This window comes from Sceloporus occidentalis, unplaced genomic scaffold (assembly GCF_023333645.1).
Source record: "Sceloporus occidentalis isolate IW3139 unplaced genomic scaffold, rSceOcc1.0.p SCAF_1, whole genome shotgun sequence".
NCBI classification, from domain to species: Eukaryota; Metazoa; Chordata; class Lepidosauria; order Squamata; family Phrynosomatidae; genus Sceloporus; species Sceloporus occidentalis.
Genome location: NW_028316981.1, coordinates 740,202 through 754,827, shown reverse-complemented (window position 1 = coordinate 754,827; position 14,626 = coordinate 740,202). Strand labels below are relative to the sequence as shown.

Below are 14,626 nucleotides of genomic sequence, written 5' to 3'. Positions count from 1 at the left end.
AGGGCGTGGGGCCTTTGGCCTATCAGGAGGAGGCGGGCAAGGGGGGGCAAGCGGCAGGCAAGGGGGGCAATTGTCTATAGAAGCCTCCGAAATATGCATTTTTATTAACATTTTTTTAAAAATCAGCAATTTTTTTCGCGTGTCCTCCATTTTTATAAAAAAGTGCCCTCCATCTGAAAATGTTGTCCTACATTTGTCCTGGTTTATTTATTTATTTCATTTTTTTAAAAAATATTTATTTATTTATTTATTAGCTTCGGCCCCCCAGTTGTCTGAGGGGCAGCAACCCGGCCCCCGACTCAAAAAGGTTGTCTACCCCTGTCTTAAGGATTCCTTGCCTAAGAAACCCCTATGAAATTCACAAATCGGCAGATGACCTGAAGGTACATATGCACACTGAGCGAGGCTGGATATAGGGAATGTATAATCCCTTTGCTGAAACCGCGCCACTGGTTACTGGTCCACTTCCAGGTACAATTCAAAGTGCTGGTTCTGACCTACAAAGCCCTATACATTTTAAGTCCAGAATATCAGAAAGCCCCTATTCCCCTTTATGAACCTTCCTCCTGTCTTTTCACCAGTAGGCTGACTTTCCCATTTAAACAGGACTTTACCCTGAACTAATTGAAGCAGAGAGACAAGCCTTAGGTATGCAGTTTTTACTATGCTGACTGAGATCTGCAGGTCTGCCTATAGATTCAGGATTTCTAGATTTTGTCTCGATTGATGAAAGAAAATGGAACCCATATTAATACAGGTATTTTTGTTACACCCCTAAAATTCCATCTTGAACCTCCTGGAGGTCCAGGCACCCCAGGTTGCAAACCCCTGGTTTCATGCTTTTAAAGTTTTGTACAGCGGGCCTTCCACATTCGCTGGGGCACAAGACCTCCATGGATGTGGAAAAACTGCAAATAAATTGCCCCTATTTTTTTAACCTGTGTAGGAATCTCTTGGTCTTCCAGCACAACTCTATGGTCAACATCAGCCAGACGTTGACCACAGAATCACACTGGAGCATCTACAGGTGGCTAGAGAAGTGTTTTCTCTTGTAATCTCTAGGTCCTGCAGAGCAACTCTATGGTCAACTTTGCACTGGTGCACTGGAGGACCTAGAGATTCCTACAGAGAATAATCAAATTCGCAAAAGTCAAAGCTGCAAAGCTGCAAATGTTCTACAGCCTCGTCTCCATATCCATGGATTCAGCATCCATTTTTAAAATATTCAACACCTTCCAAAAAGCAAGCCTTGATTTTGCCGTTTTGTCCATGGCGAGCTCCTGGAACCAAACTCCAGCCGATACCAAGAGGCCCACTGTACACACTGTTTTGTTTTATCTTATATTCACTTTGAGTCCCATTTGCGCGAAAGAGTCTAAATCAAATCGAATTTTAAAAAAATGTCATCTCAATCTTTTATTAAAGTGTCACTGGTCTAATTATGTATACATGTCCCTTTGGGTTTGCCAGCTAGTTCAAAAGCTTCCAAACATTGCTAGGAGTGACAGTGTGCATTCTTGCAATGAGTTTTCAGACTTTTCAAATGCCTGAAACTCTTCCCACACTTGGGGCATTTATAGAGCATCTTCCTTGAATGGGCTTTTTGATGAATGTCATATTCTGTGCTGTGACGGAAACTCTTTCCACAGTCTAAACATTTATAGGGCTTCTCCCCTGTGTGCATTCTTGGATGTGGCTTAAGATGTGACTTCTGGGTGAAGCTGTTCCCACAGTCAAAGGGTTTATGTGGCTTCTTGCCCACGTGAGTTCTTCGATGTATTTCAAGGTATTTACTGCCAGCGAAGCTCTTTAGGCACTCGGGACAGTCGTAGGGCTTCTCGCCTGCATGGATTCTTAGGTGGACCTTAAAATTTGCAGGGTGAGTGAAACTCTTTCCACACTGTCGGCATTTGTAGGACTTCTCGCCTTTGTGAGTAAGCTGATGGGCATTTCGCTCGGTGATTCGGTGGAAGCTTTTTCTGCACTCCAAACATTCATAAGGCTTCTTGCTTGTGTGAATTCTTTGATGTGCTTCCAGGTGTGTCCTGGTTTTGAAGTTCTTTCCACACTCTAAACATGTATAGAGTTTCTTTTTGTGGGAGTTAAGGCTTACATGCTGGCTAAAGCTTTCCCTACACTCCGTGCGTTCATCGGTTCCCTTGCTTTTGTACATTCTCTGATGCGCTTTGAGGGCTTCCCAGTCACTGAAAGCTTTCCCACATTCTACGCATTTACAGGGCTTTGCGTGCTTCCTTTGATGGAGGATAAGCCTCACGCTATTCTTGTAAGCCTTTCCACAAACTGTACATTTATAGGGATACTTGCTTATATCAAATATTTTATCTGCATTAGGGTCTGGGTTGTGGGCGGATTGCTTTGGGAGCTCCGCACCATTAATGTTTTCCCCTCCTGAGTGAATTCTTTCATGTTTTGTAAGATCCATCAGCTGGGAGAAGCTCTTTCCACACTCAGAACATACCAACAGTAACTCCTCCTCCTCCTCCACAATATCTTTTTCAGGTTCTTTATGAGAGTCTCCAGTTGGGATTTCATTCACATCAGCCTCTTCTAAAGCGACCACTTTGTTTCCCTGCATTTCATCAGCTTTGCGTTTTGGTTGTTCATATTTTCTACTGCTCTCCATCCCACCACCTGAAGGAATCAAAACAGATGATCTGGTCATCAAAGAGTAGGGGCATGTCTACATGCGCCATTTGCAGTGGCTTTCCTCGCCCGCATGTCACCCAATCCTGGTGATGCAAAGGTCCCATTCGACTGCAGACTCTCTACATACGAGAAGGGCAGCCCCACAGTGAATCTGGACTATACTTGCTTTATAGTGAATTTAAAAGAGTCATCTTTTCATAGAATCATAGAGCTGGAAGAGACCCCAAGGGCCATCCAGTCCAACCCCATTCTGCCATGCAGGAACTCTCAATCAAAGCATAACTGATAGATCGCCATCCAGCCTCTATTTAAAGACCTACAAAGAAAGAGACTCCACTACACACAACACTCCTTTGCTTTGGATCTTCCCAGAAGATCTGGACACCCTAAAAATGACTGCTTTGACCAAAGGGCTAAATAATGAGATGGTAAAAACTTTTCAAATAAATTAGGTGTTGATGAATTGATGGCCAGTGTTGTAAAGAAAGGGAGAAATATTAGATACTGCACTTAGGTACAAATAATGAAATGCATACATATAGGACTGCAGACACTGGCTTAAGGAGACCAAATGTGAAAGGGATCTAGGAGTCCTAGTAGACCACAAGCTGAACATGAGTCAACAGTGCAATGCGGCAGCTAAAAAGGCCAATGCAATTTTAGGCTGCATCAATAGAAGTATAGTGTCTAGATCAAGGGAAGTAATAGTGCCACTATATTCTGCCTTGGTCAAGCCCCACCTGGAATATTGTGTCCAGTTCTGGGGCCCACAATTTAAAAAGGATGTTAAGATAACTGGAGTGTGTCCAAACGAGGAGGACTAAAATGGTGAAGGGCCTGGAAACCCTGGAGCCCTATGACAAACGACTTAGGGAGCTGGGGATGTTTAGCCTGGAGAAGAGAAGGCTAAGAGGTGATATGATAGCCCTGATTAAAAATTTGAAGGGATGTCATATTGAGGAGGGAACAAGCTTGTTTTCTGCTGCTCCAGAGACTAGGACCCGGAGCAATGGATGCAAGCTCCAGGAAAAGAGATTACACCTCAACATTAGGAGGAACTTGCTGACAGTAAGGACTGTTCGACAGTGGAACACACTCCCTCAATGGAGGAGGGAGAAGTCTCCTTCATTGGAGGTCTTTAAGCAGAGGCTGGATGGCCATCTGTCAATGGGGATGCTTTGATTGAGAGTTCCTGCACGGCAGAATGGGGTTGGACTGGATGATCCTTGTGTTCTCTTCCAACTCTATGATTCTATGAATCTGTAGGTTCTGCAGTGCAACTCTGCCAGAAGTTAACCACAGAGTTGCTCTGGAGGAACTTCTCTAGGCATTTGTTGGTCCTCCAGCATGATTCTGTAATCAGCATCTAGCAGATGTTGACCACAGAATTGCAACGGAAGACCTGGAGATCAGTTTTTTGTGGGTTTTTCAGGCTATGTGGCCATGTTCTAGACGAGTTTATTCCTGATGTTTTTGCCAGCATCTGTGGTTGGCATCTTCAGAGAATGCTTGCCTGGAAAGGTGTGTGTGTGTGTGTGTGTGTGCACGCGTGCGCTCGCTCGCTCGCACACACACACACACACACACACACACACACACACACTGTGTGAACCTGGGAAGGCAGGAGTGGGAGAAGACAAGCCTGGAGATTCCTGTTGAGGTGTTCTCTCAGGTTAAAAATAGTGTTATTTTTATTTGTAGTTTCCCCAAAGTACCCCATTGAATTTGGAGGGGCCCACTGTATACTATTTTCCACCCCCTTCCTTAAAATTTTCATTTTTGATATTTTGGCAGGGTAGTCGTCTGTGGACCAGAAACCAAAGCCATGGGAGACCTCATGTTACCCACCTCCGCCAGGGTGACCAGATGTCCTAATCATAAAAGAGGACAAGGCACCGTAAAATGTAGGACATGAACAAATAAAAGTTAAAACACTCATAGAAATATGAATTTGTGCTTCTTAATCATGCTCTAAATGGAGGACATTTTGGAATTTCTCCTGGACATAAGTTTGAAATAGAGGACATGTCCTGGGGAAAAAGGACACCTGGTCACCCTCTGCACATTCCCCCAACGGTTCTAGCAGATAAGATTTCATTGGAAGACTTGTCTGCCGGGAGCATGCATAACCTTTTACCTGTTGCCACGTGTTCCAATCCAGCTGAGCAACTATCTGTTGATTCTTCCCCTTCTTTGGAGCCATCATCTTTAGGGTTTTCCTTGTCTTTTTCTGTAATGAAAATACACCGGTAGACATTACTGAAATAGGCACGCCCTCGAACTGTCCCCATTCAGAAAGGGCAATCTGAATTGTCTGTCCCACTTTCCAGTCGCTGTTTAAAAGTCCCGGTTTCTCCCTCCTCTTCCCGCTTAGTCATCAGCTTACTTCAATTGCTGCAAACCAAATTCAAAGTGCAAAAAGGAGTTTGTGCTCCAAACAGCTGTTCGACAGTGGAACACGCTTGTCCTTTCCAAGAACTAAAATAGAGTCTCCGGCATCTGGGATTCTTGGTGGTCTCCCATCCAAGTACAAACCAGGACTGACCCTGCTTAGCTTCCAAGATCAGATGCAATCTGCTGCCTTTGGGTTTTTTTTTTTTTTTTTGTGTGTGGCCAGATTCAGGGTCTTCATAACTGAATAACAGCTTGAAGGCCTGCCCACAGCAACAACAATAAAGCTCCAATCCACTTTGTGTTAGAATAAATCAGTTAAGTCTCAAAGCTGCAACTGGTGCCCTTTATACCTTTTTGCACTGAAACAGATCAACGGGGGAAGGTTACCTGGAGGGAGCTGAATCTTTTCCAGAGCTGCCTTAGGTCCAGCTTTCAGGCTTAGATCCAGTGGAACCAACTGCTCCTTTGTGGACAAAGCCGGCTCCTTAGAAGCCACTGGATCCTGGTGGAGGAAGACAAGAAGGTTTTCTCAACACCAGTTGAGACACACAGTTTTCCAACATTTGGAAAAAGAATGACTATCCCCTTGCAGGTTTCTCAGGCCTCCTCCATGGTTTGCAAAGCTCTCCTATTGCTTCCTCTTCAGGATCCAAATCTGCCTTGGCAATTTGAAAAGCTTTTGGATGGTACAGCTTCCCATCTAAATGAAACACAATTATAATTGAAAGCGAGCAATTGTCTCAGGACAAAGACAATTTGCAGAGGAATGCCAGGATGAATGTCGTCTCTTGCAGGATCTAAAGCTGCCCTGATTATGTGAAAAGCTTTTTCCTAGTGTAAATTTCTTACTGAATGCAATACATAATTCTTCCAAGGCAAGGAAGATGAGAGCAATGTAAAGACTGCCCTGCAGGATTTGAAGCTTCTCCTGATTAAAAAACTTTCATTTGTCACAGTTATACCTGAATTAAATACAGTTCTAACTGAATGAAAGAGAGTGATTCTTTCAGGACAGTGAAGACTTGCAAAAGGCAAATTTCAACGCTCCACTTTATGTTTTCTGTGCTTCACTTTATGCTTTAAGTTCAGTGCTTTGCTTTATGCTTTGCATTACACACTTTCCCTTAAAAACTGGGATTCTGACCCCGGTGGTTGGACTTTGCCTCATCTGACTGAACAACACAATAGCTGTATCCATCGTCTGGTGGACAGAAGACGGTTGCGATGGAACATCTGCCAGTTGAGCATCTCCAGTCGATGCTTTGTTTCCTATGATGAAGACAAAAGAGAAAGGGAGAATCACAGTCATTTTGCATTTTCATTCCTTGCATGAAATCAACCTCACTTTACATTGCCATGGAACATAATTCAAAATAAATGGGGATGCTCCCCATTTGCTGGGGTTAGGGATGCAGGATCCCAGTGAAAGTGGAAAAACTGCAAATAAAAAGAGACTCATTTTTAAACCTCAAATAACACCTCTCTTGGAACCTCTAGGTCCTCCAGCACAACTCTATGGTCAACATCTGCTGGAAATTGACCATAGAATTGTGCTGGAGGACATACAAAGGCCTAGGGAAGTGTTCTCCCTAGGAATCTCTGCATCCTCCAGTGCAACACCTGGTGAAAGTTGGCCATAGAATTGCGCAGGAAGACCTAGAGATTCCTAGGTTAATCAAATCCGCAAATAATCGAATTTGCAAAATTCAAAGCCGCAAATGTGAAAGGCCGACTGTACTAGTTTGGATTTTGCAGTCATCATGGTACAGTAGTGTGAATGGGTTCTGCACTAAAAGATTCATCCATCCATGGTTTGAATATCTATCTATCTATCTATCTATCTATCTATCTATCTATCTATCATCTATGTTGCTCCTAATTTGGTGTCATCTGTAAATTTGATCATGCCCTCTATTCCTTCATCCAAGTCACTGAGTCCAAAAAGCAAACCTCAGTTTTGCCATTTATATAAAGGATACCATTTTACTATGAAATTCTATATATAGATACCAAAATCCGTGGGTACTAGTCCCATTAAATACAATGAATGGTAAAATGGTGTCCCGTATATCAAATGGCAAAATCAAGGTTTGCTTTTTGGAATTTATATCTTTTTGGAATATTTCCAAACCGTGGATGCTTGAATCCATGGATAAAAAATTGGTGGATATAGAGGTCTGACTGTAATTGGACTTGAGCATCCAGCAATACCAAGGGCCCACTGTACTTCATTTACGCAGGAAAAAAATTAAATGCACAGATGTAGGATGGGGGGCACCTGGTTTGACAGCAGTGCCTGCAAAAGAGATCTTGATGGCAAGTAACAACATTGAAAATGGGGATGATTACAAAATAGGCTGATCAATTCAACCAAGGGTACCAGAATGGCTGCACTGAGTTTGCAAGACCTGAGCAGGGATCTGGATGACAAGGAGTTCCTGTACGTCTCTCATTCAGAAGGTCACCAAAGTCGGCTTGATGCCGGGTGTCATATTGGAAGAAAGCAGGTTATAAATTAATTGCAGAACCACCACTGTATCCACAGGATCAGTATCCGCAGTTTCCCTTACCAGTATCCAAACAAATATAGTCTCTCTCATCACTTGGAGGTCTTCCAGCATGTCTCTATGGTCAAAGTCCACCAGAAGTTGACTAGGGAGTTGTGCTGGAGGACCTCCAGATGTCTAGAGAAAACACCTCTGTAGGCATTTGGAGGTCTTCCAGCCAAAATGTTAATTAACCAAACAATATATTCTAACCTGGAGATCCACCATCTCTGTCAGTCTCCTGTTCAAGCCCTCCGTCCGGTGGGTCTTCTCTGGTCGCTGATGGAATTTCTTCTGCCTCAAGTGACTCAGTGGCCGCTTCAGCTGTCCTCTCTTGTGTCTGGAACCCAGGAAAGAAATGTTTAAGAAATTATTTATTTGAAGATTTCCCGTTCTCTTTTTAAGATTTAGAGGACACTGATTATCTTCTGAAGATTCATTATCTTTGGCATACTCTGAAGGTTTCTCCATTATTTATTTGATGATTTACCATTCTCTTTAGGGGATTCTACAAAAATCTCCACTGAGGGAGTGTGTTCCACTGTGGAACAGCCCTTACTGTCAGGAGGTTCCTCCTAATGTCGAGGTGGAATCTCTTTCCCTGGAGCTTGCATCCATTGCTCTGTGTCTCATTCTCTGGATCAGCAGAAAACAAGCTTGGAGTGCCCCTAAACCAGCATCCTCAAGATGGGGATTATGAACCTGGTATGCCCCCCAAAGCAGCACCCATAAAATGGGGATTATGGGACCTGGAGTGCCTCCAAAAGCACCATGCCCTGGATGGGGATTATGGGACTTGGAGTGGCCCCAAAAGAAGCAGCCCTCAAATGGGGATTGAGGGACCTGGAGTGTTGTAACTGAATGAAAGAGAGCGCCTCCTGACTTCCTGACAGTAAGGGCTGTTCGACAGTGGAATGCACTCCCTCGGAGGGTGATAGAGTCTCCTTCCTTGGAGGTCTTTAAACAGAGGCTGGATGGCCATCTGTCAGGGATGCTTTGATTTGGATTTCCTGCATGGCAGGGGGTTGGACTGGATGGCCTTACTGGTCTCTTCCAACTCTACGATTCTATGACTCATTCAGGACAATGAGGATTTGGAGAAGACAATGTGACATCCCTCAAATAGTCAAACAGGGTTCTCATCTAACCTCTTACCACCCTCTTCTCCAGGATAAACATCCCCAGCTCCCTAAGTCTCTCCTCATAGGACTTCATGGTTCCCAGGCCCTTCACCCTCTATTGCAGAATTTTGTGGTCCTCCCTGTCTTGCTACGCCTGCAGCCTAGTCTCACCTGGGAGTCTTCCTGCTCCTTCTCCTCCACCGGCCTCTTGAGAAATCTTTCCGCCAAAGCCACCGCCTGGGAGCTGGTCTCTGGTTCATGGTCCCTGACCCAGCTCTCCATCTCTGGAGGCAGGGCTTTGAGGAATTGCTCAAGGATCACCAGGTCCAGGATCTGCTTCTTAGTGTGCTTCTCGGGCTTCAGCCACCGGTGGCAAAGGTGGTGGATCCGGCTGCAGACTTCGCTGGGTCCCTCGGCCTCCTGGTAGCAAAACTCTTGGAAAAGCTCCTGCTGCTGGTTCCATCTCGCGTGGTTCCCTCCGAGTCTCTTCTGCACTCGCTCGCCCCAGATATCGATGCCACCGGTCCCACCCTCTGCCTCTTCATTGACCGCTCCTGCTTCTGATTCACCTGGATCTTGGTCTTCCATTTCTGATCCTGACCGTGAGCCTTGGAAAGAGTGAAATGATCTCTTTGGTCTGCGGGCAATTTTCTTCCCGAAAAGTGTTTTTGAACATCCAAAGGAAAGTGTTCATGCCGACATGGGACTGCAAAAATCAGGAAAATGATGTTTGAGAAGAATATGTTTAAGGGTTTTCTTATCTATTTAATTGCTATCCTGTCCTCTGCCCCAATACAAGATTCAGATTCTTTTAGGTTGGGATCGACTTGTGGGTGGTAAACAGCAGCAGCAGCAACAATATACACACACACACACACACATACACACAGAGTATACATTTACACACACACTACTACTACTACTACTACTACTACTAAACTTTTATTTATATCCCACCTACACCAATTAGGACCGAGGCGGCTTACAGTAAAACAGTCAAAACCCAGTAAAATATTTTAGGTGATTTTAGGTGTTATATGGTCACTCCTGGTTTTTCTGGTGACCAACCTGGCTGCTACATTTTGGACTAACTCAGTACTTCTCAAATAGTGGGGCAGGCCCCCCAGGGGGGGCGCGAGGCTCCATAAAAGGGGGCTTGTTTGACCTCGGCAAACAATTTTATAGACAAATGATACTATTTACAGTCGCGCGGGGGGCGCGAAATGTTTTCTTCTTCCTAGGGGGGGCATGACAGAAAATAACTGAGAAGCACTGGACTAACTGAAGTTTCCGGACTAGGCACTAGGGTAGCCCCATGTAGACTGCGTTGCAGAAGTTGAGTTGTGAGGTTACCAACAAATGTACCACAGTTTCCAGATCCCTTGGTTCCAGGAAAAGATGCACTAAAAATATTAAAATGGATTAAAACCCACAGAGGTCCCTCCACATTTGCTGGGGTTTGGGGTGAAGGACCCCCATGAATGTGGAAGACCCGCAAAGTTATTATTTATTTATTTATTTTAATACATTTATTATAAATTATTATTATAAATTTATTTATAAATTTAAAAAACTATTCTTTTTACCCAAGTGAAAACCTATCTAGAAATCTCTAGGTCCTCCAGCGCAACTCTATGGTCAACATCTTCCAGAGGTTGATCATAGAATCATGCTGGAGGACCTACAAATGCTTTCTCTAGAAACGTCTAGATTCTCCAGCACTACTCTATGGTCACCTCTGGCAGAGTTGCGCTGGAGGACCTAGAGATTCCTAGAGAGAACATATGAATCAAAACCATGATGAATCAGAGCCGCAAATGAAGAGGGCCAACTGTATACATATTTACCATATATATATATATACACACACACACACACACACACACACAAAATGCAGCTAAAATGGCTGGAAAGTTCTTTTGAGAAATAAAAATCTCTAAAATGCAGAATTTTTGGGTTTAGATCAGTTTTCCCCCCATTAATCTTTTAATGAAAAAATTGAATCCTGCTTACTATATTCATACTGTGAAGAATTATTTTATGTATTAGAAAACTTGATTGACCCTGTTTTAAGGCATCCTCCAGCTGGGAATTGTGGGACTTGGAGTGGCCCCCAAACCAGCACCCCCATCTGGGGATTATGGGACCTGGAGTGTCCCCTAAAGCACCATGCCCTAGATGGAGATTATGGGACCTGAAGTGTCCTTAAAAGCAGCATGCTGTAGATGGGGATTTTGGGACCTCAAGCGTCTCAAAAGCAGCATCCCAAAGTGAGGAATATGGGACCTGGAGTGTCTGCAAAAGCAGCATCTCCAAGCTGGGGATTCTGGGACCTGGACTGCCCCAATGTCAGCATACCCAGACTGGGGATTTGGGGACCTGGAGTGCCCCCCCTCAAAAGCAGCACCTCCAAAGTGGAGATTCTTGGACCTGGAGTGCCAAAGCAACAACCCCCAACTGGGGATTTTGGGACCTTGTGTATACAAAAATCATCATGTCTAAACTGGGGATTTAAGGACTGGAGTGCACCCAGAACCAGCACCCCCAAGCTGGGGATTCTGGGAGCTGGACTTACCCAATGCCAGCATGCCCAAACTGGGTATTATGGGACTTGGGGTGTCCCAAAAGCAGCTTCCCAAACTGGGGATTTAGGGGCCTAGATTGTTCCCAAAACACCATGCCCTAAATGGGGATCATGGGACCTGGAGTGCCCCCAAAGCAGCATCCCCAAGCTCTGGTCCAAGGCTGGCTTTAAACCCCAACATTTCTTTGCACCTTTTTTTTGGTGGGGGGGCTCCTCTTCCCCACTAACATGTGACTCACCCCACTATAGAAATGGGGGATGCCCCTCAAAAATGTCCTCACCCCCAAACTCTCCCCAGAGCCTCTTCCCAAAGCCATCTCCCACCTTCTTCTCCCAGAGGTTCCTGGCAAGCCAGGTCTCCCTTTCCCCCGACACGTGTTCCTCTCTTTTGGAAGGCAAGAAAAGGCACCTGCAGCCCCACCTGGAGGGTCCTGGGAAGGGGAGGGGCAGGGCGCAAGGGGGCGGGGTTTGCCCCCCCCCAAGATCCCGTGAGAGGGGGCAAAAGAGCCACCTGGAATCACCGGGAAGAATTGCCTTGACCTTGCAGGCAGGTCGCTAGGGGGAAGTAGTCTGCTCAGCAACCAGGTGAGCTCCTGCTTGAAGGCCTCCTCTGATTGGTGGGAAAATCCCTAACCTGCTGGACTTAGAGGACAGGAGAGAAACCCAGGCCCACCTGGGTCCACGAAGCCTCTAGGGGCGTCTGCACTGGAGGAATAATGCAGTGTAACACCACCTTGAAGAGCTGTATAGCTCCATCCTATGGAAACCCTGGGTTCTGTAGTTTTGCAAGGTCTTTAGCCGTCCCTGAGTGCTGGTGATGCCATGAGATTTCTGTAGGATGGAGCCAATCAATGGCAGTTAAACTGGTGTCTAGATGCACCTAGGGGAGAATAAAGACCTTGGGAAACTACACATCCCGGGACTTTCTGTAGGATAAGAGCCATAGCTGTTGAAATGGTGTCTAGATGCACCCAGAAAAGGCTCAAGGCCTTGGTAAACTACAAATCTCAGGATTTTCTGTAGAGTGGAGCCATAGCTCACTAAACTACAAATACCAGGATGCCCTACCATGGAGCCAAGGCAGTTAAAGCAGTGTCAAAATCACAAATCCCAGGATGTCCTGGCATGGAGCTAGGGGCGTTAAAGCAGTGTCAAACTACATTAATTCTGCAGTGCAGATGCAGATCCCATAAATTCCATGATTTTTGGACAATTTTGGAACTCCAAACAGGCAGGAACGTGAAAATGACCCCAACAAGCAGCCCCAAAATTATTACCCTCAAATACAATTCTTTTGCAGTCCCTCTCAAAATGGCGACACTTCCTGTTGCCATTTGGAGTGGGACTGCAAAGGTAAACAGGAAGAACCCTTGGTCTGGAATAAATCCTTTCATCTCTTCTAATAACCCCTTTCATTCCCAGATAATTGTTCAGAATGAACATATATCTTGAAGATGGGATCGAAGACTAAACATGAAATCCATTTCTGAAATGTATTTGCTGCAGTTGTCCGATGTAGATGTGGTACTACACAAGCCCTGGTGACGCAGTGGTTAAATGCCTGTATCCCAGCCACGGACTCATAAACCACAAGGTTGTGAGTTCGATACCGGCCAAGAGCTCCAGGGTCGACTCAACCTGGCATCCTTCCAAGGTTGTTGTTGTTGTTATTATTATTAACCTTTATTTATAAAGCGCTGTAAATTTACACAGCACTGTACATACAATCTTTTTAATTGGACGGTTCCCTGCCCTCAGGCTTACAATTTAAAAAGACACGACACAAAATGAGAAGGGAGAGGTGGTGGGGAAGGGGATGAGGTCCAGCAGTTCTTCTCTACCTCTGAGGCCTGGATCAGGGGAGATGGACTGGAGGGAGGGCTTGGCTTCTTAATGGATGGTTAATCTTCTTCCAGGGAGGCCTGTTGGAGCTAGCCTGCCTCTCTAGTAGGATAATACATATAAAATACATAGCAATACAGGAAATGATTCAATAAAACAGGCAACAAAAGAACATCAAATAGCAAGTGACAACTATGCAATGCCTAGGAACACTTCTCTGAACAGGATGGTCTTCAGCTCCGTTTTGAAGTTGGTTAAAGAAGTGATGGCTCTTGCTCACAAGGGAAGAAGGTTCCAGGAGTGAGGGGCAGCAAGTGAAAAGGGGCGAATCCAGGATGGGGCAGAGGAAATCCTGGGCTGAGACAGCAGACCTTGACTACCAGAACGGAGGGCCCTAGTGGGAAGGTGAGGAGAAAGAAGGTCTGATAAGTAAGGAGGGGCCAGTCCATGGAGGGCTTTAAACGTCGACAGCAGGAGCTTATACTGAATGCGGAAAGGGAGGGGGAGCCAGTGAAGGGATGCCAACACAGGAGAGATGTGGTCAGAGCGGTGGGTGGAAGTGATAATGCGTGCAGCTGAATGCTGAACAGAGATTAAAAGACGGAGGTGAGAAAGAGGAAGCCCAGCCAGGAAGACATTACAGTAATCAAGTCATGAAATCACTAGGGCATGGACCAGGATCTTGGCAGTAGAGGCAGAGAGATATAGTCGGATTTTGGCAATGTTATATAAAAAGAATCTACAAGCCTTGGCTGTGGTCTGGATCTGAGGGATACACGACAGAGAAGAGTCAAGATAAAACCAAGACTGCGGGCTTGCTGGACTGGTTGAATAGAAATGTTGTCCACAGAGACAGAAAAGGAGTATTGAAGGGTGGGCTTAGGAGGAAAGACAAGAAGCTCCGTCTTGGACATGTTGAGCTTCAAACGCCGATGGCGCATCCATTGCGAGACAGCTGTGAGGCAAGATGAGACTTGCTGTTCAAGCCTTGGAGAAAGGTCAGGGTAAAATTAATATCCAGCTGGTTGGGGGCAATTAGCTTACGCTTTGTAAAAAGCTTAGTACATTGGTAAGTGGTATAGGAATGTACTTGCTATTGCTAATGTACTTGCTACTAAGACCTCCTCTATCAGTGAACCATCTTCTGCACTGAAATTCTTTAAGTGGATTCTTGCATTTAAAGGATATTGCTTGGGATACAGCCCTCCAGCAAGAGATTTTATGGGTTAAAAAAGGTTGTACTGAAGGTTTTCAGATGTACAGCCAGCCCTCCACGTTCACGGATTTCAGATTCATGGTACTGACTATTTACGATTTTGTAGCTGCTGCTTAACGAAGTCGGCCTCATCATCTCCCTCCCTCCCTCCCTCCCTCCCTCCCAGCCAGCCAAAAGCAACAGCGTATGTTCCCCATTTTTCATCCACCTCATTCCAAGTCCAACGTTTGGATCACCACCAAGAAGGATCCAATCT

General features: G+C 45.2%; 1 protein-coding gene across 1 annotated transcript in view; it reads right to left on the bottom strand.

Annotated features, from left to right (window-relative positions):
• Nucleotides 1–1,460: 1,460 nt before the first annotated feature.
• Nucleotides 1,461–14,626, bottom strand: part of LOC149320299 (uncharacterized) — a 55,829-nt gene continuing 42,663 nt past the window's right edge. Inside the window, exons 13-14 of the mRNA XM_089499440.1 lie at nt 5,128–5,134; nt 1,461–2,045 (exon numbers count right to left, since the gene is read on the bottom strand). Coding sequence (XP_089355566.1) covers nt 1,496–2,045; nt 5,128–5,134 — 557 coding nt within the window. The 3' untranslated portion in view covers nt 1,461–1,495. The remainder of the gene's footprint in view (nt 2,046–5,127; nt 5,135–14,626) is intronic.